Source organism: Phodopus roborovskii, unplaced genomic scaffold (assembly GCF_943737965.1).
Source record: "Phodopus roborovskii unplaced genomic scaffold, PHOROB, whole genome shotgun sequence".
In the NCBI taxonomy this organism is placed as follows: Eukaryota; Metazoa; Chordata; class Mammalia; order Rodentia; family Cricetidae; genus Phodopus; species Phodopus roborovskii.
The window spans coordinates 1,081,412-1,106,079 of NW_026125554.1; the positions used below are offsets into that span (position 1 = coordinate 1,081,412).

At 44.3% G+C, this 24,668-nt stretch overlaps 2 protein-coding genes across 2 annotated transcripts in view; both read right to left on the reverse strand.

Moving 5' to 3' along the window:
* The window catches only part of Dot1l (DOT1 like histone lysine methyltransferase), a 103,935-nt gene that overhangs the window by 19,365 nt on the left and 59,902 nt on the right, over positions 1 to 24,668 (reverse strand). The window lies entirely within an intron of this gene.
* Positions 142 to 2,704, reverse strand: Oaz1 (ornithine decarboxylase antizyme 1). Its single transcript, XM_051177343.1, is given in 6 exon segments — positions 142 to 442; positions 534 to 619; positions 698 to 870; positions 949 to 1,035; positions 1,037 to 1,094; positions 2,467 to 2,704. Coding segments are annotated over 6 exon segments (684 nt in total). The 5' UTR covers positions 2,613 to 2,704; the 3' UTR covers positions 142 to 308.

Below are 24,668 nucleotides of genomic sequence, written 5' to 3' on the forward strand. Positions count from 1 at the left end.
AGGACACAGACACAAGAAAGTGAGCGAGATCACTTTATTGGGTTTGAGCCAGGGGAGGTGACACTCTCTATCTCTGCCAGATTTCAAAGGAGGCTGCTCTAGCACAGGTCACCTGACCATCTTAAACAGCAATAAAAAAAGTAAAATAGAAACCTTTATTTAGAATTAAAGCCAACACTTGAGTGTGACGAACACAGCATTCAGCTCGAAGAAGCACCCCGCTAATGGAGTGAGCGTTTATTCTGCACAATCACAACATGTGGCCAAACCCAGGAGAGGGCACAGGGACACTGGGCAGGGCCGGGCACCTAGTCCTCCTCGCCCGGATCCTCTCTCTCCAGCGTGTAGACCATGAAGCAAGCATCGGGTCTCTTGGGGACGAGGGGATGCCCGGGTCTCACAATCTCAAAGCCAAGAAAGCTGAAGGTTCGGAGTAGGGCGGCTGGAGTGGGGGAGGGCAGAGCACAGAGTAAAGAGCCTGGGATGCCACAGGTTCCCTCCCCAGGGAGCCTGCAACAGCAGCCAACACCCACCTCTGTCCTCACGGTTCTTGGGGAAGCAGATGAAAACGTGGTCGGTCCGGAGCTGCTCCTCTGCGAACTCCAGGAGAGCTGCAAAACTGAGGGGAGCATGTGGCCATTAGCCACCTGGACCGAGACTCCAGATCCCATACAGTCCCAGGTGAAAAGTGGCCCACCTGTCCTTGCTGCCCTCAGGCAGGGGCCCGGCTGGGAGCTCGATGTAGAGGCCACCACCGTTCCACACCGCCCTCCAGGTGACCTGCTTGGCCTCCGTGAGCGTGGACTGGATGCTCAGAACCCTGGTCTTGTCGTTAGACGTTGGCTCCTCTGTCACATTCAGCTGCTCGTCCTGGGGGAGCAGCAGGGCCGTTAGGATGGCCAGCTCACTCTGCAGAGGCAGGTGCCAGGGCTCCCCACTGGTACTCACGGAGTAGAGGACGCTAGCTGAAAGACTGTGATCCCGCTGACTGTTCCCTCGCCCACCTGGGATCTTCAGGGGTGGGTGAGGGACATCAGGAGCACCACCGAGGCCCCGGACCCAGGTTACTACAGCATTGGAGGGCGACCCTAGAACTGCAGGAAACAGCGCCCAAGTGGTAGTAAATGGCTGGGGTCTCCAGGACTTTCTACTCAAAAGTTAGTGTCCCAGCTCACTGTCCCTCACCTCTTAGGCTCTGCCCCTTCTGGAGCAAGGCAGGGCACCACCAGGTCCTCAGGCTGTGTCATTTCAGCACTGGGGTCCACAACAGGGAGCTGAGCCATCCCACTCCCCATGCTGCCAAGGCAACTGCCCATACCAGACCTTGATCCTGTCTAAAACTCAGGCCAGCCCTTAAAGCCCCACTCTCCCCATCAGCCTCCTCTGCAACCATCAGTGGCTCCTATACCACCTCACCCAACACCTCAACCAAGTCCCCTCCCCTTCCTACTGTCACCCACTAGGACCCAGCACAGCCCATATTGGAGTCCTCAGTCACCCCAAAGCCCTCACTACGTTATATGTGGCTTTCCCAAACTAGTCTCCATCCTGTACCCTTCAAGTGAGACCCTCCATTCCATCCAAGTCACTGCACCGACTTCAAATGCCAGGTGGACCCAGAGTTCACACCCCACCCACAACCAGGCTCTACCACCAGCTCCTTTTCCTGTGACCCAGCAACTCACAAATCACACCTTGCCATCCCAGCCACCCACTCCATGCCCCCCCCACTTTCAAGGTCCTCACAAAACTGACCCAAGTCATCTACAGTACTGGAGTCCTTAACAAGCATCAAAACCAACTTAAGCCCTAAATCTTACCCCCAACCTGCAACACCCCAGATCAGATCCCAGATTATACCACCATAAGTCCTCAATCTGAAGCCAAGTAAACTCGAGTGAGTCCCTCCCCAACAGCTCCCAATTCTAGTCTTTTGCAAAGACCTTCCAGATCCAAACAGAGGCCCTCCTGTACAGAACATGGTTTGTCAACCCACGCCCTCCCATCTAACCCCAGATCATCTACCATCTGACTTCAAATCTGAGTCACAAATCCGAGACGCAAACCCCAAATTCGAGTTTCCAATCCCCTTCCCGGATCATCCCCAAATCTTGGACTCAGCTCGCAAACCCCTGAACCCGATTCGAACCCAAATCTGACCCATCTTCAGGCAAATACTAAGGCATCCTATCCTTCAACCAAACCAACTCCTAGTCCTCAATTTGCGATTCCCTAATCCCACTCGAATCCCAAATCCGAGTGCCTGACCCGCGCGACACAGGCCCCGCCCCGCCCCGCCCCCGGTGCGATTGTGGCCGCCACAAAGGGGCGGATCTCGCGCTGCCGAGACTTATCTGGCGCCCCGAGGCCGACCCCGCTCCGGGCCTGCGCGTACTACGCTTTCCTCTAGGGCCTGCGCGGACGCAGCTTCTGGAAGCTTCGCCGTGGCGGGGGCAGGGCTCTCACCTCTCGCTGCTGCAGCCGCCGCGGCTGTGCTGACTAAGAAGCGGCATGATGCGGCTGGCGTGGAGCGTGGCGCTGCGTTTATCCCCTTCCTTCTCTCTGGCGAAGCAGTGGCTGTTGAGGATCCGCTGCAGGGAGGATTTCACCATCCGGCCGCTGGGGTCCGAAACCAGCAAAACCTCCGCTGCACTGTCCGCGCCGCCGCCGCTGCTCGCCGTTCGCAAAATGGCGCCGGCGCTGACGCCCGCATTTATAGACGTCGTCACCGCAGACCACGCCCCTACACGCAGGCGTGAACGCGGCCGCGTGAGGCAGTGAAGGAACGGGTGGGGTCACGACGGCCGCGCGGAAAAATCAACCGCGTCCCGCCTTCTCTGGCCTCTGATTGGCCAAAACAGAAAAACAGACGGAAGTTTTCGGTTGTTGATTAGTTGTCGCTCGGAGAATACCGCCCTCGAGTGTTTGCGTCACTTTGCGGGAGGCAAGACAGGAAGAAGCGGCTGTGTCCCGCCCCTGCCAGACTCTAATTGGTCAATATGCGAAAATGGACGGAACTGGCCCCTCTGAGGATTGGTTGGAGTTCTACGATCCCGCCCTCGAACTTTAGTGGTGCGGGAAGGGAGGGGTAGTTACCTCGATGAAGTACGTGACGCAAAGCCCAGCCTCCTCCGCTAGGCCTCAGGGTCCGAATGCGCCACTATACCTGTAGTCCTACAGTTGTGTGGCCTGGGTCTCCTTCCCCATCTCACACCATTATGGTCCCTTCATCAACGCTGATTGGCAGGATATAAGTGTCAAGAGTATCTGAGGCTGAACTAGGCGGCTTGCTGTGGGCCTATCTCCCCACAAAATTATTCTAATGACCTTGTAATAATGGATAATTATATTCTAGATTGGACTCTTCGTTTTAAATCTTACAATTTAAAAGAAAACCTTTTAAAACTTAAGATATTCCAATCTAGAGAAATATCTCAAGCAAATTTAAGAAAAAATGCTTTTCTTTCGGAGACAGGATTTCTTTGTAGCTTTGGAGCATGTCCTGGAACTCGTTCCATAAACCAGGTTGACCTTGAACTCAGAGATCGACCTGCCTCTGCCTCCTGAGTGCTGGTATTAAAGGCATGTGCCATCATGAAGCAAATTTAAACAGAACTTTCAGAAAAATAAAATTAAGCCAAAAATTTCTCCTAGACCGAATGTAAAGATTTTTCCCTGTTTTATTTCTTAGTTTCATCTCTTCTTATACTTTTTCTTTTTTCTTTTTCTTTTTTCCCAAGACAGGATAGCCCTGGCTATCCTGGAACTTACTCTGTAGACCAGGCTGTCCTCATACACAGATCCTTGTGCCCTTGCCTCCTGGTTGCTGAAATTAAAGTCGTGTACCACCACCTCTTACTCTCCTTTTAATGAGCAAACTACAGTGTGATTCAAACAAACCTCAGTGTAAGGATTCAGGCATTATGCTGAACTACCCCTGTCACCTGGCAGAATGCACTCAGGCAGTACCCTGGTCAGCCCAGGTACAAAGGGCCCCTTTAAAAGAAACATCTCTGCCCTCTTATTTTTTTTTTTTATTTTTTTTTTTTTATATCACTCCTCTTTTCCTGTTCTCTCTCTTCCTCTGTTGCCCTGGGGAAAATAAGGGACTTTTCCTGTCTTCCTCCTCTCTTCTGTCCTCTCTCTACCTGGCCCATCCTGTGTCTCTTTACTTTGCTCTTCCCCCTCCCCCTTTCTAATAAAACTTACCATTTAAGCTTGTCTGCCTGGCATGTTTGTCCCTCTGCCATGGTCAACCTCACCTGCCGTGGAAGCCACACAAGGGTCCCCACATGCTTTATCGTAACACTCAGAATTTAAGAAAAGTCCCTGGTAGTGCTGCAGACCTCATACAGTCTGAGGTAGGAGGATTGCTGTAAGTTTCAAGTCAGCATGGACTGCAGAAAAATCCCATATCTTTAAATGAATAGATAAAACTCAGGAATTTAGTTGGTCAGTAGTGGCCATACCTTTAACTCCAGTCCTGGGGAGGTAGAGGCAGATGGATATCTGAGTTAAAGGCCAGCTTAGTCTACAGAGCCAGTTCCAGGAACTTTAGAGGTGACTCAGTGGCTAAGAGTTCTTACTTCTCTTGTAAGAGGACTCAAATTCTGTTCCCAGCATTGTGGTCTTGCCTCTAAGAGCACCTGCTTGCTCACACACACATACATACACACACACACACACACACACACACACACACACACACACACACATTTATGACAGCAAGAGCTCCTGCTGCTCTTGCAGAGGACCAAAGCTTCCCAGCATCCACATTAGGTCAGCATCCTCCTGTGCGCAGGATGCCATCTTTTGTCCTCCTTAGACATCTACACTCACACTCAACCACACAAATGCACACATACTTTAAAAACCATGGAAATGAGTGAGTGGAAAGGGAATTTCATCGTTTAGAGGACTGGCTGCTCTTGCAGAGGACCTGTATTCAATTCCCAGCACCCACATGGCAGTTTACAATTGTCTGTAACTCCAGTTCTGGGAGATCTGATGCCCACTCTGACCTCTATGGGTGGTGCACAGACATGCTTGCAGACATGTTGTGTTTTCTCTGTGTAGCCCTGCTGTCCTGGAACTCATTCAGTAGACCAGCGTGACCTAACACCATGTCTTTTGAGACTAAATTTGGTCAAGTATAGCCTAGTAAAACAGCAAATTGACTTGAGCAGCTATCTTTCACTTCTGGGTTAAAACCAGAACTAGTTTCATGTTGGAACTGTTACTTTTCAGACCACTCTTCCTTAAATGGTTCTGTGATGTTTTTGTGCTGGGGTTCAAAATAGGTTCTCCCATACAGAAGTGTTATAATACTGAGTGACATCTCCAGTCTGATAGTAACAGAAGTTTCTTCAAACTGTTCTATAGCAGGCTCAGGGGTGGAGCCCTGCCTAGAATATCCCAGCGAAGGATGGGGGCATGGGCATGGTCATGATGGAACCCCACCCATAATCCACCCAGTGGTTAGGGTGGACTTCTTACCTAGAATCTCCCAGTGAGGGGTTGAGAGAGTTGTCAGGGTTAAGGCTCCTTCCCAGAATCCCCAAGACCCTGATTTCCTTCCCTACTACCACATTAAGAGTAAAACCAACAGCAATGTCCATCTTGAGCGGTAATACACTCCCTGTTGCAGAAGAGAAAGTCAGGCCACCACAACTCTCCCCATTTTACAGAGTGCTTACAAGTTGAGGCACTGTGATTGTGAAAAACAAATCCTGCAGAAGAAACCAACCCAATTTCCGGTAAATGCTTCCTCTTTTCTGTTGTTAATTTTAATTATTTATATTTATCTGCTGGTCTTTTGAGACAGGGTTTCTCTGTGTAGCCCTGGCTACACACTCTGGGACTCATGCTGTAGACCAGGCTGGCCTTGAACTCAGAGATCTACCTGTCTCTGCCTCCCGAGTGCTGAGATTAAAGGCGTGTGCCACCATTGCCCTGCTACCAATTTTAGCAAAGTCTCCCACACCCAGTGCCAACACGGAAACCTTAACCTAACGGGATCCACATTTATTTGAGTTTCTTCTTCTTTTTTTTTTTTTTTTTTTTTTTTTTTTACATTTTATATCTTTAGTGTGTGTTTTCTGTGTGCACATGTATGGAAGTCAGAGGATAATAAATAGTCAGCAGTCTGTTCTGTCTGTCCATTATGTGGATCCCTAAGGTAAAATTCAGGGTGCTACTCTTGGCTGAAAGCACCTTTACCTCTGAGTCATATCGCCAGCACCCAAAAGAGGATCATATGTCAATTTAGCACACCTAGATTGCCTTTTAGTTAGCTCCCGCAATTACAAGCATGGCGCCTGGAGGTCAGAAGAGGGCAGCAGATCCCCTGGAATTGTAGTTACAGATATTTGTGAAAAGCCATGTGGATGCTAAAATGGAATCCTGGTCCTCTGCAATAGCAGTCAGCACAGTTTGAGGCCAGCCTGGTCTACAGATTGAGTTCCAGGACAGCCAGGACTACTCAGAGAAATCCTGTCTTAAAAACCAAAAAAGAAAAGAGAGAGAGAGAGAGAGAAAGAAAAGAAAAAGAAAGAAAAGAGCAACCAGCACTCTTTTTTTCCATCATTTTAAAAGTTATTTTACATACCAACCAGTTTCCCCTCCTCTCTGCCCAGTCCTTCTCCCCCCTCCACTCCTCCTAGTCTCCATTCAGAAGGGGTAAGGCCTCCTTCCATGGAAATCAACAAACCGTGGCATATTAAGTTGAGGCACGACCAAGCTCTTCCCCCAACATCAAGGCTGAACATGACATCCCACCTTAGGTAGTAGATTCCAAAGAGCCAGCTCATGCATCAGGGACAGGTCCTGATCCCACTGTTAACCAAGCTACACAACTGTCACCCAGATGCAGAGGGCCTAGGTCCATCCCATGCAGGCTCCCTAGATGTCCCACAAGCTGTCTCTGTAGGTTACTCCGTCATGATCTTGACACCCACCCCCCAGCTCATATAATTCCTCTTCCCTCTCTTCAGCTGGACTCCCAGAGCTTGGCCCAGTGCTTACCTGTAGATCTCTGCATCTACTTCCATTAGTTACTGGATGAAGACCCTATGATGACAATTAGGGCAGTCAGAAATCTGAATACAGGAGAAGGCTAGTTCAGGCACCCTCTCCACTATTGCTAGGAATCTTAGCTGTAGTCATCCTGAGGAGTCTTTGGAATTTCCCTACTACAGGTTTCTCCCTAAACCCATAATAGCTCCCTCTATCAAGGTATCTCTTTCAGGGACTAGAGAAATGGCTCAGTGGTTAAGAGAACTGAGTGCACTTCCAGAGGACCCAGGTTCAAATCCCAACGCCCACATAGCAGCTCTCAACTGTGTGTAACACTAAGATCTGACACCCTCACGCAGACATACATGCAGGCAAACACCAATGCATATAAAATAATAAAAATAAATAAATTATTATAAAAAGATATCTCTTTCATTACTCCCCCTCCAACTCAACCATCCGGTGCCACGGACCACCCCAGTCGGGTATGGGGGTCCCTGGGATGAGGGATCTGGAAGACTAGGTGGGTAAGGATTTCGCAGTGACAAACACAAACAAACACAGAGGCAGTTTGAATCTGAGTGTATTTTGCAGTTCTCAAGCGAGGTTTTTTATACAGATTTTTTTCCCCTTGGGATGTTTTGTTAAATAAACCCAAACATATGACATTATTGTTACTTGGCACAGTGACACAGAAATCCAAAACATGTAATCATCCAGAGTTAATAAAAACACAGAATTGTCCTTGGTTAATCAGAACATAGACCTGTCCTTGGTTAACATAGAATCATCCAAGGCTAACCACATATTTTTTAAATCAAATTAACATATTTTAATGGTCAGTTATTGTTTAATATCTATTACCTAGTTCTTGTGAGTTTTTTTGAAATATTGAGCTATTTTAACTATTTCAAGTCTTTCTTATTAAAAGCTTTCTTTACCAGACACTTAAGCCCGCTCTCGATGACACATGTGTCAGCCATATGAAATTTTACTGTTGGGAAAGTTTTTACTATTTGTACTTTATATGAATGATGTGAATGATTTGGAAAGCGCTGTTTTTTCTGGAGATGAGGTCATGGCTAGTGATCCCATTTCAAGGAATGGTTTCTTATCTATATCTATTGCTTGAAATGTCAATGTAGGCTATCATGAACATTCTGTTAATATGAAAAAGGAATAGAACAAACAGAAATTACCACAAAAATCACAGCCCAATATTTTTCTCCAGCTAAGAGTTTTCACAACTAGTTCCAGGAGACCTCCTTCTTTGAAAGTTACTGCCTCAGTCTGTGGAACTTGTCAGAGCACACAGAATCTACTGCATTTGGTGTGACAATCCTGATCCCTAGTGTTTCCATCCCCTCCCCCCCCCATCCCCTCTCCTCTACTTCCCCTGCCCGGCCCCCAATTTACCCAGGACATCTCATCTATTTCCTCTTTCCATGGTGATCCATGTGTCTCTCTTAGGGTCCTTCTTGTTACCTAGCGTCTCTGGGGCTGAGGATTGTATTCTGGTTATCCTTGGCTTTATATCTAATATCCACTTATGAGTAAGTACATATCATATTTTTCTTTCTGGGTCTGTGTTACCTCAGGATGATTTTTTTTTTCTAGTTTCACCCATTTGTTTGCAAATTTCACAAGGTCATTGTTTCTTACAGCTGAGTTATACTCCATTGTGTAAATTTATCTATTCTTGGTTGCGGATCATCTGGGTTGTTTCCAGATTCTGGCTATTATGAATAATGCTGCTATGAACATAGTTGAGCAAGTGTCTTGTGATGTAGTTGGGCATCCTTTGGGGATATGAGCAAGGGTGGCATCGCTGCAGCCAGCACTCCGAGCCACTGAGCCACTGAGCATCTCTCCAACTTGATGGTCCAAGTTCCAAGAGTCACAGTGTCAATCATTTTACACGTTCGTGTACTGCCACCATCTGTTTTTAGTCATTGCTGTGGATGGAATTAGGGGCTCTGGAGTGTGAGACTGGCTTCTACCCACTTTGTCTATTTTTTCTGTTCTTTACTTTTTTTTTTATTTTGGTTTTTTTTTTTGGAGACAGGGTTCCTCTGTAACTTGGAAGCTGTCCTAGAACTCTCTCTGTAGACCAGAATGGCCTTGAACTCACAGAGATCCACCTGCCTCTGCCTCCCAAGTATTGGGATTAAAGGCTTGTGCCACCAATGCTGGGCTCATTCTTAGGCCAGGTGGGTACACCAGGTTGTTTTTCCCACCCATAGTTTGTGTTTTGAAGCAGGGACTAGCTCTGTTTCATAGGCTGGCTTGAAACTAATGATCTTTCTATCTCAGTTGCAGAGGAGCCCTTCTGGGCCTGGCCTTCAATATGGAGATGTACTGGGCTGGGTCACTGTGTCAATGTGTCCACAGGCAGGACTCAGCACTCAAAGAACAAGGGTCAGAAGCATAGAGGCTTGCTGCCAAGCCTAATGACCTGGGACCCATGGTAGAAGGAGAAACCTGACTTTCAAAGTTGTCCTTTAACTCTGTAAGGGCCAATCCCCCACCATCACCCCCAGAATGTACATAAACAAGCCATTTAAATTTTTTAGTGAACACAAGATTAAGCAAGCATGATCCACACATCTACCAGACCAGTACTTGGGGAGATGGGACAGGAGATTAGTATAGGTTAAAGTCCAGCCTGGGCAACCTGTGAGACTCTGTCTGAAAATACTTAAGAAAAAAGGTGGTCATGATGGCATAAACCTTAAGTCCCAGCACTCAGGATTTAGAGCCAGGTGGATCTCTGTCAGTTCAAGGCCAGCAAGTTTCAAGGTCTACAGAGTGAGTTTCAGTACAGTCAGGGTTACACAGAGAGACCCTAACTAAAAAAAAGAAAGGGAAGAAAGGAAACAATAAAAAACCCAACAACAACAAAAAGTCAGTAGATAACAAATTTAAAAGCGGGAAAGAAGGCTGCACAGATGGTTCAGTTGTTAAAGTGAGGAATGTTGAGGCTCTCAGATATCAGTGGCTCCGACTCAACAAGGCTCAGACTGGAGTTCTCTTGCCCCCAGCTGCTGGTCAGCATAAAGCCCATGGCAGCCTCTGCCACTGTGCAGGGGTGAGGCACAGGCAGTGTGCACAAGCCAAAAGTGAGGGGCAGGCCTGGTGTGGGAGGTATTTTCCCATAAATACTACTCCCTCTTTGAAAAAGTATCTATATTTATAATATTTTATTTAAAAGTATCTATGGCCAGGCGGAGTTGGCACAGGCCTTTAACCCCAGCACTCAGGAGGCAGAGGCAGGTGGACCTCTATTGCATGGGAAATAAGATTCCATGGGATGCAATATAGGCTGATGGATGTTTATTTGGGGAGAAATTACTTATACCAGAAACAGATGACCTACGCAGGTTCCTGTTCCAAGGATGCCCCCAGATGCTCTCTATCTCTGACCAGGATTTAAGAGAGAGAGCTGGTGTCCAGGACCGACCTGGGACCTAACCCCCACCAGTCACATCTGCACCTGTCCCCATACCTCAACGGGAGTGGTCAGTGTAGTGTAACAGGTGCAGGAGGGGTGGATATTTAACTACAATTCTCCTTTTAGTCTAAAGAAAAGATTTAGGCTTGATACAAAACTATATACAAAGACAGTAAATATCAAGTATGCTCTAGGAGAAGGAAAAGTAAGAACACACACATTTAAGACCTATTGTCAGTGAGGTAACAAGAGCAAATGGCAAGAACTACATATCCTGTCCTAGGGTGAAGGCATGACAGATTACTATAGAATTGTCCTAAGCTGGAAAATTTAAGTCTTGTAACTAATATTTCTACCTAGGAAGAGAGAACAACAAATTGTGACAGTCTAACCTTCAACCTCATCAAAGACCTGAGAAGGAAGATAACAATACTAGGGTAGGCAGGAAGTGCAGATGGGCAATTTCCAAAAGGTGGAGGGAAGACAGAAACGGCAGGCTACCTAAACCGTCACCTAAAGTCTCATTGCAATGTCGGGGCAACCAGCATTGGCTGTGGTGCCTGTACGACAGGGGGCCGAAATTCTGCAGAGGGTGTCGAGATAAATAACACAGGACTCTTGCTTGATGTAAGAAGGCTCTTTCTTATTTTATTTTACTCTGGGGGCTGGCTTAAATACCTCCACCAGATGGAGGAGGAGGAAGCGGGGGGGGGGGGGCATTAGTCATCTCAGGTTTCAAGAACCCTTTAGGGCGCTTTCAGGGTTGCAGAAGCCAAAGGAGCATTTTGCCTTAGAAAACATGTTTTTTATTTTCCTGCAGTTAGAGCTGCCTGCCCTGAGGGCAGCAGGGGGAAGTGAATTCTTAGCCAAGGTCTTAATTCATACAATTCTCCCTTTTTTATTTTCTATGAGAGACCCCTGGCTTAGGTCATGCAGGGTGTGCAATCCCTTACCCATCCTCGGGGGACCTGGCAACTCTATGTCTTTTGGCAGGAGGTCTCCCTACAAGTTGCCTGTCATGTCATGGGGGAATCCTCATTTCTGTAGCATCTGTAACCAGACCTCATGACTGTCCGGAGAGCCATGGGCCACACTGAGTTCCTTTTTGTGAAAAGGACTGTCAAATCTTGCATAGCACAAGAATCCCTGCCCTGGCCGCTACCAGCCCCAAGTCCCCTAGAGACAATGCATCACCCCAAAGCTGTATCCAACCTCCAATCTGGGCCATGGCATTCCACCAGCCCTCTACTGAAATAGGAGTAAATCGAGTTTTATTGACCTCTACTATCTGGTGAGCCAAAACATTGGTAAAGTTTACAAAAGACAAGGCCATGCCAAGTATGCACTGAGGCAGTTGACCCCTAGAGAGACATTTGCATTTCAAACAAGGTGACACAAGAGGAGTGAAAAAGTGTGAGCAGGAGGCCTGCTGCACCAACCACAGCACCCCAATCTGTTCCTCAAGTAGGGCAGTTTGCTGATTTAAGTTAAGGAGTCTGAACTGAATATGAGCATTCAGGGCATTCTGCATAGCCAGTGCTTTGCTGACTCTGCCTGCCAGCTGATTAACAGTCTCTGCGTTGGCGGCAGACTGATCAACAGCAATCCCTGCAAAGGCATTGGCAGAAATGATGGCAGTAGTAATATCAAAGTCCCTTCTTGGCGGTAGAGGATAATCTCTTCTCCCCCATGTTGGTCTTCCATCACCATAGGGGCGAGGGCAGGAACCAGGGCACCGGTGTCTGTCGGGGACCAGCAGTTGCTCAGGAAGCAGGTTCTGGAAGAACAATTGAGAGATTCTCCCTCCCCCAAGAACCCATTAAAGGTGGAGTGCAGTGTCCCCAAGGCAAGGCCTATGCAAGTCATAATTTTTTGGGGAGCTTCCAGCATAGGGCCCGATCTAGGGGACTGTATAGTAGCATTCTCCTCTTCCCGCTGGAAGTTTATGGTAAAGGACCTCTCTAAGTCCCAAGCAATTGCTCATACTGGCATTGGGGTGAAAATAGCAATGCAAGCATTACTCAAAACTATGCATGACACCGAGAATGACCCATTGGGCAACTGAGAAGCATTAAGCACTTTCTGGAAGCAAAGGCTCCCGTGTGTCAGGAAGGTCAAATTACTCAATAAGGAAGTCTCCAGCAGCACATTGGAAGCCAGTAGTCCCAGAGAATGATTGGTGGAAAAGAAAGAGGGAAACTCTCCTGACTAACTGGCATCAGGAGGGGAGGTAGGGGGTGGGGGTGGGGTGGGGGGGATGGGAGGGTGTTCCTCACCAAGGCCCAAAACTTCGGTTCATCATGGGCCATAGATTTCAGTAAAACAGGACTAGATTCCTGATCAGGATCCACTGGGTGAACATGTCATTCTGGTATCCAAATAGGTTTCTCTGTTCCTGGGGGAAAAACACAAACAGCCCCTTGGACTCTAGCTAATAGGAGGGTGGGTGGTTGCCATTGTCCTGTAATTATGTCTTTCCATCTAACCCATCCCAATGTTTGAGAAGGTTTGTTCCAATGTCTCTCCATGGCAGACAAGTTATTTTTATCTATAGTCAGAAAATTTAAAATATAAAGTATGGTAGATAATTGAGAATTGGGGAAGGGCTTTTATTCTCCCTTTTTTATTTTATTAAAATAATGTTTAAGGGTGGCATGAGTGCCTTCTATGATGGCTTGTCCCGTAGGGCTGTGTCGGATGCCAAATGAGTGAGTAATATGATGTTGAAAGACTTAAACTAGCAAAGAAATGAAACGAAGCCCAAATAATTGGAATGCTGGGCGGAATTTGCTAACCACCAGCCCTGAGATAGCAGTATACTAAGAATTCACACTGTTCCTTCTTTCCGTGAGTCAGCAGATGGTAATAGGGTCTGTAAGAAACAAAGAGATAGCTGCACCTCAGGTTTGCCCAGACAAGATTAATTAGCACACCCCGAGGCTCTAAGGTCTATTGACCCTAACAGCAAGCAAGACCATCCAGCCTCAAAGGGTCATGTACTCAATGGACAGAGGGTCATACCCCCTCCCTAAGCTTGTGGGTTTTGCCTTTAAAAACACCTGTGCCTGGGGATGGGGCTCCTCTCTAGCCTGCGTGCTGAGGGGGCTCGTTTGAGCAAACATTTCCTGTTCATTAAAGCCTCTTGCGGGTTGCAGCAACTGGACTGGACATTGAGTTCTTGGGGGTACCGACGGAAACTGGGAGACTCCTCATTCTGAGGGTCTTACAATGGTCCTTGCAGAAGGCTACGAAGCAATGACTAGCATATGCGAGGCCATTATCTGTTTTTAAGATATCAGGAACATCCATATAGGCAAAGGCCTGTAAACAATGAGAGATGACATCTTTAATCTTTTCTCCAGAGTGTAGAGACACAAAAACCACCTTAGAATAAGTATCCACAGAAACATACATATATTTTAATTTTCCTGCTTGAGGCAGGTGGGTGACATCCATTTGCCAAAGATTGTTAGTTCTTAGTCCCTGGGGATTTACCCCCTCATTGGGGGAATTATGATAGGGGTGCAATCAGGGCATTGAGAACTGATCTGAGTGGCAACAGGTAAGGAGCAGTTAGTATGAAACTTAAGAGAGCGTGCATTTAAGTGATACTTCTCATGAAGCTGGCAAGCGTGTTGCTCCTCTGTGAACATGACTATTGGGGGCCAAGTTAATAAATCAGCAAGATTCCTGGGCAAGGGGTCCTGGGAGGTGTGTATGGGCACGTAAGTACCCCACAAATGCAGGGTGTATCCACTGCCAGATAAGATGTTGGAGCTTAACTAGAAGAGAATGAACTTGAGAGGTGGGAAGGCATATGGAGAAGTCTCTAATGGCTTTACAATTTAGCAACATAAATGCTATCAGTATATAGATTAAAAGGTTCTTTATCAAACAACTGAAAAGCCATTATGCAAGCAACCAATTCGGCAGCCTGGGTGGACGTTTGCCCTGTAGGTGTCCTCTTTTGCATTTGACCAGAAACTACTACAGCAAACCCTTAGAGGAGCCATCTGTAAACACTGAAGTGGGGGCCTCCTTTATAATCTTAGGAAAAATTACAGGGTGCTGCCCAAAAAAAGATAGCAAGGGACTATTTGGGTAGTGGTTATCAAATTTAGCTCCTGAAGATGTGATAAAGAGCGTCCATCTATTATGGGAGGTCTGTAAATGCTTAACCTCTTCCTTGTCATAGGGGAGAATGATCTTATCAGGGGGCTTTCCAAAGGTTTGGATGCTAAATTTATGTGCTTTCCATAACAATTGTAATATCAAATCTTAATAGGGGGACACCACCTTCTTAGGGGAGGCTGACAAATGAATCCAATATATAGGGCCATTTTGCCAAAAAACAGCGGTGGATGAAAAACTGGCAGAAAGTATAACCACAACAAGGGGTTGCCCATAATCTAGGCGGCAAAGATGGGCTTTTCCAATGCTTTTTAATAACAATTGGATGGCCTCCTTTGCCTCTGGTGTAATTTGTCTGGGAGAGGTTGGAGCTGGATCCCCTGGAAGAATACCATAAAGTGGTCTAAGCTCTCCTGTTTTAATGGAAAGAGAGGGGTGGATCCATTGAACATCTCCCAAAAACTTTCGCCAATCATGAAGAGTTTTTAAATTTGAACAATCAAATTGGAGCCTTTGAGGCCGGATTTGATGGCCTACATAGGTGTAAGGAGGTTTCTTTTGAACCTTCTCTGGGGCCAAAATAAATCCACGGGCCTCCAGGAGCTCCTGCATTTTTAGCAAACACTTCAAGACATCTCTCCTCAGCAGGCGCTGCCAGCAGAATATCATCCAAATAATGGATAATGTAAAGATCAGAAAACTTGCACCTGATAGGATCCCAGCAGGCAGCCACATAAGCCTGGCATATTGTAGGACTATTAGCCATCCCCAGGGGAAGCACCATCCATTGAAAGCGAAGGGCGGGTTCCGGAAAATTAATCCAGAAGGCTAAATGCAAACCTGGGGCTATCTTGGGAGTGCAGCGGAATGGAAAAGAAGCAATTCTTCAAATCAATAACAATTAGATGCCAATCTTTAGGAATAGCCACGGGTGAGGGCAAGCCAGGCTGAAGGGCTCCCATAGGCTGCATTGTTGCATTAATGACCCTAAATCCTGGAGCAATCTCCATTTTCCTGAAGCCTTCCTAATCACAAATATAGGGGAATTCCAGGTGGAGGTAGAGGGGAATCACATGTCCTGCCTCCAATTGTCCTTGAACTAGCTGGGAAGTCACCAGAAGTTTTTTTTTTGTGTGTGTGTTTTTTTTTGTGGTTAAGAGTCACTGTTCCACCCACACTGGATCATCAGAAAGCTAGCTTACCTAGCCCTCATCCTTTGTTCCAACCCATTTTATACATCATCTGGAGAGCTTTGTTTCTTGGCGGAGTGTCTTGGGCAGGGGTTTGGGTAGTTAGGACAACTCCCATCTCTTGTAAGATCCCATCCCCACAAATTAGTGGGGAGGCCAGCCAGGATATAGGGCTGGAAGTAACCTGAATGGCCTTCTGTCTCTTTCTAGTTAAACCAAACCGTCTTCTTAACTATTACTATTTTGATGATGAAAGCTGTGTGACTGCTGAGCTAATTGTACCTGAGATAAAGTAACCATTTTTGTCAGTCTATCAGCTGACTCATTACCTTCAGCCAGTGGGCCGGGAAGGTTTGAATGAGCTCTTATATGACCCATAAAGCATGGTGACTTTCTCTAATGAATGGCACTTTGAATTTGCTCAAACAGCATTTTAACCTATTACTATTAACCTATTACTAGTTCCAATGCATGGAATTGTCTCTATAACTTGAAGAGCTCTGAAAACATAATGACTATCAGTATATGAGTTAAATGAATCATTCATTAGAAGATGAAAAACGCAACAGCTTGTAATTCAACTATCTGAGCTGAAGCTGGATCTCTCTGTACTACTTTTTTTTTTTTTTTTTTTTGGTCAATAACATAAGCTGCTTTTCCATTAGAATTAGAAGAACCATCAGTAAAAACTAACACAGCATTTTTATTATTTATTTATTTATTTATTTAATATAACCAAGTCCATTTAAATGAAAACAAACATTTATAGAAAATATTTGGGAATTTGGGTGTCGTTCTTTCCAAACTACTTCCTGCTGGTAAGGGGCTCTGTCATGGGGGATTCTAAGAAGATGCAGAAATCCTGGCTGTAGTCTGTAAGGCTGCTATGTCCAGCTGTTTTGAATGTAGGATCACCTGGTACTCTGTTTCAGTTGGTCTGGCTTGATCAAACCACATTAGTCTGGAAGGAATCCACTGCTTTTCATTTTCTGTGGAAACAAAAGTAGAAATCCTTTTCCCCAGTAACTTGTCCTTGAACTTAAATTTTGGAGTCAAAGTATTTTTTTTTTTTTATTTAATTTATTATTTTACATGTCGATCCCAGTTCCCTCTCCCTCCCTCCCTAACATAGCATTTTTTAACAGGATTACTCCTTCCAATTTTAGGGAATATAAAATGATGCATTAACGCAAATTGCAATAGTCTATGAGGTGGAAACTGATTATCAATTTTTCCCAAAAACTGAGTAAAAGCAATTGTTCATGAGTCACTGTTTTGAAATAACCAATCAACTTGCTGTTTGGTATAGAGAACATGTATTACATTTGGTTCCCTATCAAAATATCTCCTAGACTCCATATGGCGTTTTTGTACCACATAAGCTACTGCTTCAAAATAAGGATTTAACACTTTGGCTGGGGAAACAGGTAAATGCAACCATAACAATGGTCCCCCTTGCCATAAGACAGAAGTTGGACTATGCTGTGTGGGAAGCACATAAGCCTCCCATGGTTTTGCATAGTCAATATAGCATATCTGCTGATGCTGGATTGCATTCTCCAATTGTAGGAGAACCTGTCTACTCTCTTCAGTTAGCTGTCTAGGTGAATTGGGATCACTTTCTCCTTTCAGAATATCACCTAAAGGTTTTAAATCACCAGTAGGTGCTTTTAAAAAAGGACATAACCATTGAAATATTTCCTAATAACTTCTGAAAATCATTCAATGATCATAAACTATCTTTTCTAATTTCTAATCTTTGAGGACTAATTTCTTTAGAATGTAACATAAGTCCCAAATACTTTTGAAAATTTTTTTACTCTGACCTATAAAGCTTTCATTAGCTGACCTGGTCTCATTTTCATTTTTACCGACACTTTTCTAGGTGGGGCCTAACAGGGATGCAGTTCCCTTTTTCTGAATAGCTTTTCTCAAATCTTATATTAACCTCCATTATCTAGATTTCTTTCTTAGCCACCAAAATTTAGGAAGATTTCTGTATTCTCTCCTCTGCTAAAATCTTATGAGCCATCCATACAGATTTCTCTGGCTCTCTGGCCATTCTGGCTTTGACCATTTCCTGCTGTTTTACTCTGCAAGACAGCCATAGGAGACTCAGATCTCCAACCCTTTCAATTAAGACAGTGACCTGATCTCTCTCTCTCTCTCTCTCTCTTTCATATCTCAAGCAATTCAAGTAGTACCTATTGTTAGGATTCACACATTCACAATCACACTTCAGACATGCACATGTGTGGCCACATCATACATACAGAACATACATGCATTTTTCAGCTCTCCTTTTCTTTAGACCAAGATTAGTTTGTTGAAATAGAACATCTTTAATTGAAATCTCTTGTAATGTAGCTGTTGTAGCTAAACCTTGAATTATGAGCATCCAAAATCTAAACGAATCCCAATATATGTCACTTCTTTTTTAATGAGGCCTTAAAACACTTTCTGACAGGCTGCATTAATTTTTCCATACACTTGGCTGGGTGTTAGCCACAACAGCAGCTCCTAAAACAGAAGGCCTCTAGGTCTCATCCTGCCTTTGCTCTCTAGGCCTGGGCTGGCCCACTGCAGCTCACCTGTGACTGCAGCTGTTTGAAAAGCAAGCAATCACCATTGTAGCAACTCTGAGTTCTTGGCACCCACAGGTCGTGCTGACCTGGTGTGTAAGTGGGGCTCTGAGATAGCTATGGTGGCAGCTTTCGGGAGGGCACCTCTCCTTGGGCAGCATTCCAGGGTCCTTAGGAAAGGCCCTGTCTTTCCCTGAAGATACAGTCTTTCTGTGATCTGCACAGGCTTCTTGGATACCCTCTTGGGCTCATCTTCCTCACTTTTACTAGCCTGTTGAATGAATTTTAAAAAGCCTTCGAGAGTTTTTGTCTTTATTGCAGCTTTTTGTTTCTCTAGAAGTTCCTTTAATTGAAATTCTAATTCAACCTTTCTGGGTTCCCCATCTCTCTTTTTTTCTAATTATTTACCTATTTACCCCAATACATCCTGGTTGGCACAAGGGACGACCCCGTCTACTTACCTCGCTTTCAGAATCTCGGTGGGACCTCCAATTGTCACGCCTTCAAGACAAGGGGGCCAAAATTCTGCAGAGGGTGTTGAGATTAATAAGGACTCTTACTTGATGTTAAGAAGGCTCTTATTTTATTTTACTCTGGGGGCTGGCTTATATACCCCAGCACCAGATGGAGGAGGAGGAAGCGGAGGGGGCGATTAGTTATCTCAGGTTCCAAGAACCGGTTAGGGTGCTTTGAGGGTTGCAGAAGCCAAAGGAGCATTTTGCCTTAGAAAACATATTTTTTGTTTTCCTGCGGTTAGAGCTGCCTACCCTGAGGGCAGCAGGGTGAAGTGAAGTCTTAGCCAAGGTCTTAATTCCTACATTGGCTAAGGCCTAGAGTATCTGACTGACCAATACAGAAGCAGGGAGGTAGAAAGGTTGTCTTACCCTGATTTGGCAAGGTTCAGCAGTCTTCTATGTTGTCTCCTGCAATCACAGTAGGACAGCATGTCCAAAGTCAGCAGTTAAGATAGGGGCAGCTCTTTGCCCAAGAGGCCATTAGCTGAGGAGAAGATGGACTTCAGAAGAACTGACATCAGTGTCCAACATACTCTCAGGAATAGCTCAGTGATGTCAGGATCAATAATGTCTTATGTCAAGGGAGTGCTAATATTAAAACATTTAAATGCCATGTTCTACAGGTCTATGAAGTGTTTGAAGATCAAACATCTATGTCTGACTAATCTCTTAGGTATAAGAAACATGGGTGATGATAATCTGAAATACTCAGGAACATAGCTGTAGAAATGGCTGAAACTTCCCAAAATAATTTATCAAGGACACTGATTTTAACAATATAACTGTGTACGTGTGTGTGTAATTCTCTAAAACAGAGGTAGAACTGAAATGTCCTGACCAGAGATAGAACTGTAGAGTGCAACACAATAAAAGTATCTTAAATTGTATCAATATACAAAATATCTTGAACATATGTAAAGTATACATACATAGAATATGATTAAGAAATTTGTGTACAAAACATCATAAACAGAAAGATCTTTCACAATATGACAAAATATAATATACAAATTATCCAAGAAAGGAATAAAAACTTAATTTTACATAAGTTACAATATATAAGAATCTTTAACAATGTAAGTTGTGTATAACTAATAATTACTAAGATAATTCACAAGAAGATATGTTGATCTACCTATCCCATCCTAACCATACCCTTCCCAACCATATCCTATACTTATCTAAAAAAAGATACCAGAGTCTGAACATCATCTTCCATACCCACCCCTAAGCAACTAAAATCAACCCTATGTAAATGAATATTATCCCTCAATGCCAACAGTAGGGAAAGGGGACGTCATTTTCTTAGGATTGCTTCCCGCTGAAATGGAGCTATGATAACTCCATGGGATCCTGTAGGAAAATAAAATAAAAAGGCTACAAAATTTCTTGAGGGGACTAGCTGTAACATTTGTAGCTAGTCTCTGTGTGGCAGGAAATGCTTGACTCAAATATCTTATCTAGCCAGTGTGTAATAAGAAGGCACACAGTTTCAGCTAGCTAGTCTGAAGTTGTCTGGAGCATTATAGTCCCAAACCAGTTTTAGGGTGATGTTTGTAGTCCAGATGCATCAGGTTGAATCAAGTGGAATCATTGAAGTGGGGCCCCATCTTTCCAGAGACTTCAAAGATTGCTGTTAGGAATTGTTATTGTTCCTTGTGAAAACTTAAACATTAACATCAACACAGAATTTTCAATTTTTATAGGTATGCATATTGGGAAAGGCAACATTAAGGATGAAAATAAGATGAGAGAAATTAGGATTTCAGAGCGAAAACTGAGTTTAGATAAACAACAGTTCCTAGATTTTGTTTTCTTCCGTCTTACACCAATTGGCTTCTTGATATAAGGCAGAAACTCTGAATTTTATTTTAACAACATGCTTGACTTTAGAGGAGGAAAGCCAAATCCAACTCCAAAGCCAGCATTGGTTTACATGAATTAGGACTAAAGGAGTACTAAGAAGTAAAGAGAAATCAATTTTTGTATAGAAATAGTTCACCAGAATTAGATATGGGTACCATATGTCAGATTCTTCTTTGTTTGATGGTTCTTTCTGGATAGCTATGTTCTCTTCTTTAAACTTTCAGTGTCTTTTGGCTGTTTGAAGATGGGTGTTTTCTGTTTTCTTGTAAAGACAAGAACAGAACATTTCCCCTACCTTTGAAAATCTCCATACAACCCATGGGAAGTACTTTGGTGGATGACTTATAATTTCTCCTTATTAAGAGGTTTCTCTTGTTCAAATCAGATCTCGATCAACTGAAATAGTATCCATAACATTTCTTCTCCTGTATTTACAAAGGTGAAACCCCTACCCCAATATAACACATATCCTGGTTTCTGTACTGAGGTCAATACATACATCTTTGAAATACACTGGCTGGTTTAGTTCAGAAGTTTTTTCTATTGTGCAGTGTCTATTTTTAAACTGAGAAGCAGCTATTAATCTCAAATACTTTACATTGGTATGGATTTTTGTATGTATATACAAATTTAAGGTAATTTTTGTTATACTGTATATATACTCTTGTTTAAGATGTTTTACTAGCTGGGCAGTGGTGGCATATGCCTTTAATCCCAGCTCTCAAGAAGCAGAAGCAGGTAGATCTCTGTGAGTTCAAGACCAATCTGGTCTACAGAGTCAGTTCCAGTGTGGTAGAATATTATTGTAAGGTGTGTGTTTTTGGTAGTCTTAATAAAGAACTGAATGGCTAATAGTGAAGCAGAAGCAAGGATAGGCAGGACTGGCAGGCAAAGAGGATAAATAATAGAAGGAGAAACGAGTGTTCCATCAAACGAGGAAGAGGAAAACAAGAGAACAAGGAGAGGACATCAGAGGCAGCTACCCAGATACACAGCCAGCCATGGAGTAAGAAGGAAAGAAAAGGTATATAGAAATAGAAAAAGATAAAAGCTCTGAGGCCAAAGATAGATGGGATCATTTAAGTTAAAAAAAGCTGACAAGTAACAAGTCAAGCTAAGGCCGGGCATTCATTACTAAAAATAAGCCTGTGTGTGGTTTATTTGAGTGTTGGATGGTGGGTCCCCCCAAAAAGCTAAAAGAGTAAAGAATAAAAAACAAACACAATATTCCACAACAGCCAGGGCTGTTTCACAGAGAAACCCTGTCTTGAAAACAAACAAGTAAATAAATGCAGGCTAATAGTCCTATGCAACAACCCAATTTGTAGTGACATTAGGTATGTTTTCAAGGACAGATATATTTTAGATAGACAGATGATCTTCAAACACTTCAGAGACATTCAGAATATGGCATTTAAAATGTTTTTAATAACATAAGGCTTTTCCTGACAGTGAGACACATCCGCTTCTAGAAGTACCAATTTACTTCAAAAAAGAATGATAGGCATTGAAGAACCTCCATATGGAGTTTATTTTCTTTGTGGCAAATGTTAGCCACTTGGCAAAGAGAATAGCCTTGCCTCAGCTGCTGACAGTATGCTGTCCAAAATGGACAAACAAGACACCAAAGAAAATGACTGCCACACTTTGCCAAGCCAACGTGGGAATGTTCTTCAAAAATCCTGCTTTACAGAAAAGTCTGCCAGATATTCTAGACCTGCAGGCTGAAGATGGATGCCCCAACACTACAGAGGGAGCTTGGGTGACTGACTGTCCAGGCAGCCAGCTGTCGCTGTCATCACTATAGTTTTGGAAGTTGCTTGCTCTGCACTTCCTGCTTTCTCAGGTAATATTGTATCCTTCTCAGGCTTTGATAAGGTTGAAGATGATGTAGTTACAGTTACAGTTTTCCTTGTTACCAAATCCAGAAAAGAAACTCACAAGGGAAATGTAAACTTTATAAAGGTTGAGAGACATAAAAGCTTTAGTTGCTTATCTAAGAAAATCTTTTAAGGTTTAAGTTGGTAATGATAGTGGTTTAGGAGCTGGGCGGTAGTGGCACACACCTTTAATCCCAGCACTTGGGAGGCAGAGGCAAATGGATCTCTGTGTTCAAGGCCAATCTGGTCTACTGAGCGAGTTCTAGGACAAACTCCAAAGCTACAGAGAGACCCTGTTTCAGAAAACCAAGAAAAAAGGAAAAAGTGGTTTAAGTATTAAATTTTGGACACACCAAGACAGAATATATAACAGTTCTTTCTCCAAAATTACCAAATACAAATGGACTGGACATTGTGAGTATAATTTGTACCTGATAATTGTTATTTTATATAGTTTTATTTTGTTAGAGTTAAAACCTTTTCCTTTATTGAGACAAAAAGAGAGGAATGTTGCTGGATATTTGTTCACACTCACACTCTAAGACTGTTAATAAAGTTTACTTTGAATCAGAGGGTAAAGTGAGCAACAAGGTGACCAGAATCAGCCATAAAGGTTTTGGAGGACCCAGGATATATAAAGGGACACAGGAACTAGGAGGTGGCTTAGAAAGATTTGTGGGCCCTTTTGGATCAGGGGAAGGTGAGAGAGAGAGAGAGAGAGAAAGAGAGAGAGAGAGAGAGAGAGAGAGAGAGAGAGAGAGAGAGAGAGGTCACTGATTGCTTTTCTGATTAATCAGGCTTTATTCATAATAGAAAAAAATTAGATAAACTCATCAGACATATGCCAAAAACCTAAAGACCCTGAGCCAGTTATGGTCACAGACATCCTTCATTCTTTCTATTGGAAAGTGGAGGAAGAATGAGAAATTTAAGGCCATTCTCAGCTACATAGAGTCTTGGGCAAGCCTAGGATACTTGAGACCCTATCTCAAAGACAAAAGCTGGCTCTATGGTGCATGCCTGCTATCTGGCTTGAGATGCAAAGGTTGCAAGTTCAAGGTCAGCCTGATTCCGGGTCATGGATTATAGATCGGACCTCTGTCATCAAAATCACTGATGACAAGCACCTTTACCCAATGAGCCTGATGACCTGAGTTCCTCTCCCACATGGTGGGAGGCTAGAAGCAGGAAAGGGATCCCATAATCTGTCCTCTGACCTCCATATAAGCTCTGTAGCATGGATGACTACATACATGAATTTCCAGAAACTAAATGTTTAAAAAAGTAACAACTATGACATTGAGAACAGTGACAATGATTTCCATATGGCTGGCTTGACCTGGGCTGTGTTTGTTAATTGGCTAAGTGACAGCATGGGTAGATAGTAAAGTCATGGATGAAATGTGTCATCAATCTGTTCTTCAGAGTTGTGAGGTATTGCGATGTAAAACGCAGGCTCCCCAGCAGGTGGCATTATTTTGGAACGTATTCCACTGCAGGAAATTAGTTTCTAAGGGAGTGAGCCCATTTCTACCTCAGCACTGTCTAGGAAGATAGCCTACTTTGCACATGAGGAAACTGAACTGGGCTATTCCAGAATTTGGATTCCACATAAAGACCTGTTCACCAGTCAGTGTGGGATGATTTCACCACCAGGAAACCCACACCTGACTACAGTCCCTCGTTCCCTGATGCATTAGCTGTGGCATTTTTGGATTTGGGAGAGTGGTCAGGGTGGAGCTGCTGCCTAGAATCCCAGTGAGGGGACTGGGGGCGTGGTCAGGGGTGGAGTCCCTGCCTAGTGAAGGACTGAGGTCCTGCATTCAATCTATATTACCACAAAAAATAATACATTAAATCGAATTGTTTAAAAAGAAAACGTTAGCCACTGGAAAATAGTTCTGAGTCAGCCTAGAACTCAGGGCAGCCCGCCAAAGTGCAGAAGCTTCATGGAAGTTACAGATGCTGCTGCTGGGCTGTAGCTTCTGACTCCTGAGCAGCAAGCAAGGTCCCCTGGTTCGTTGCTGGAGGCTGCTGTG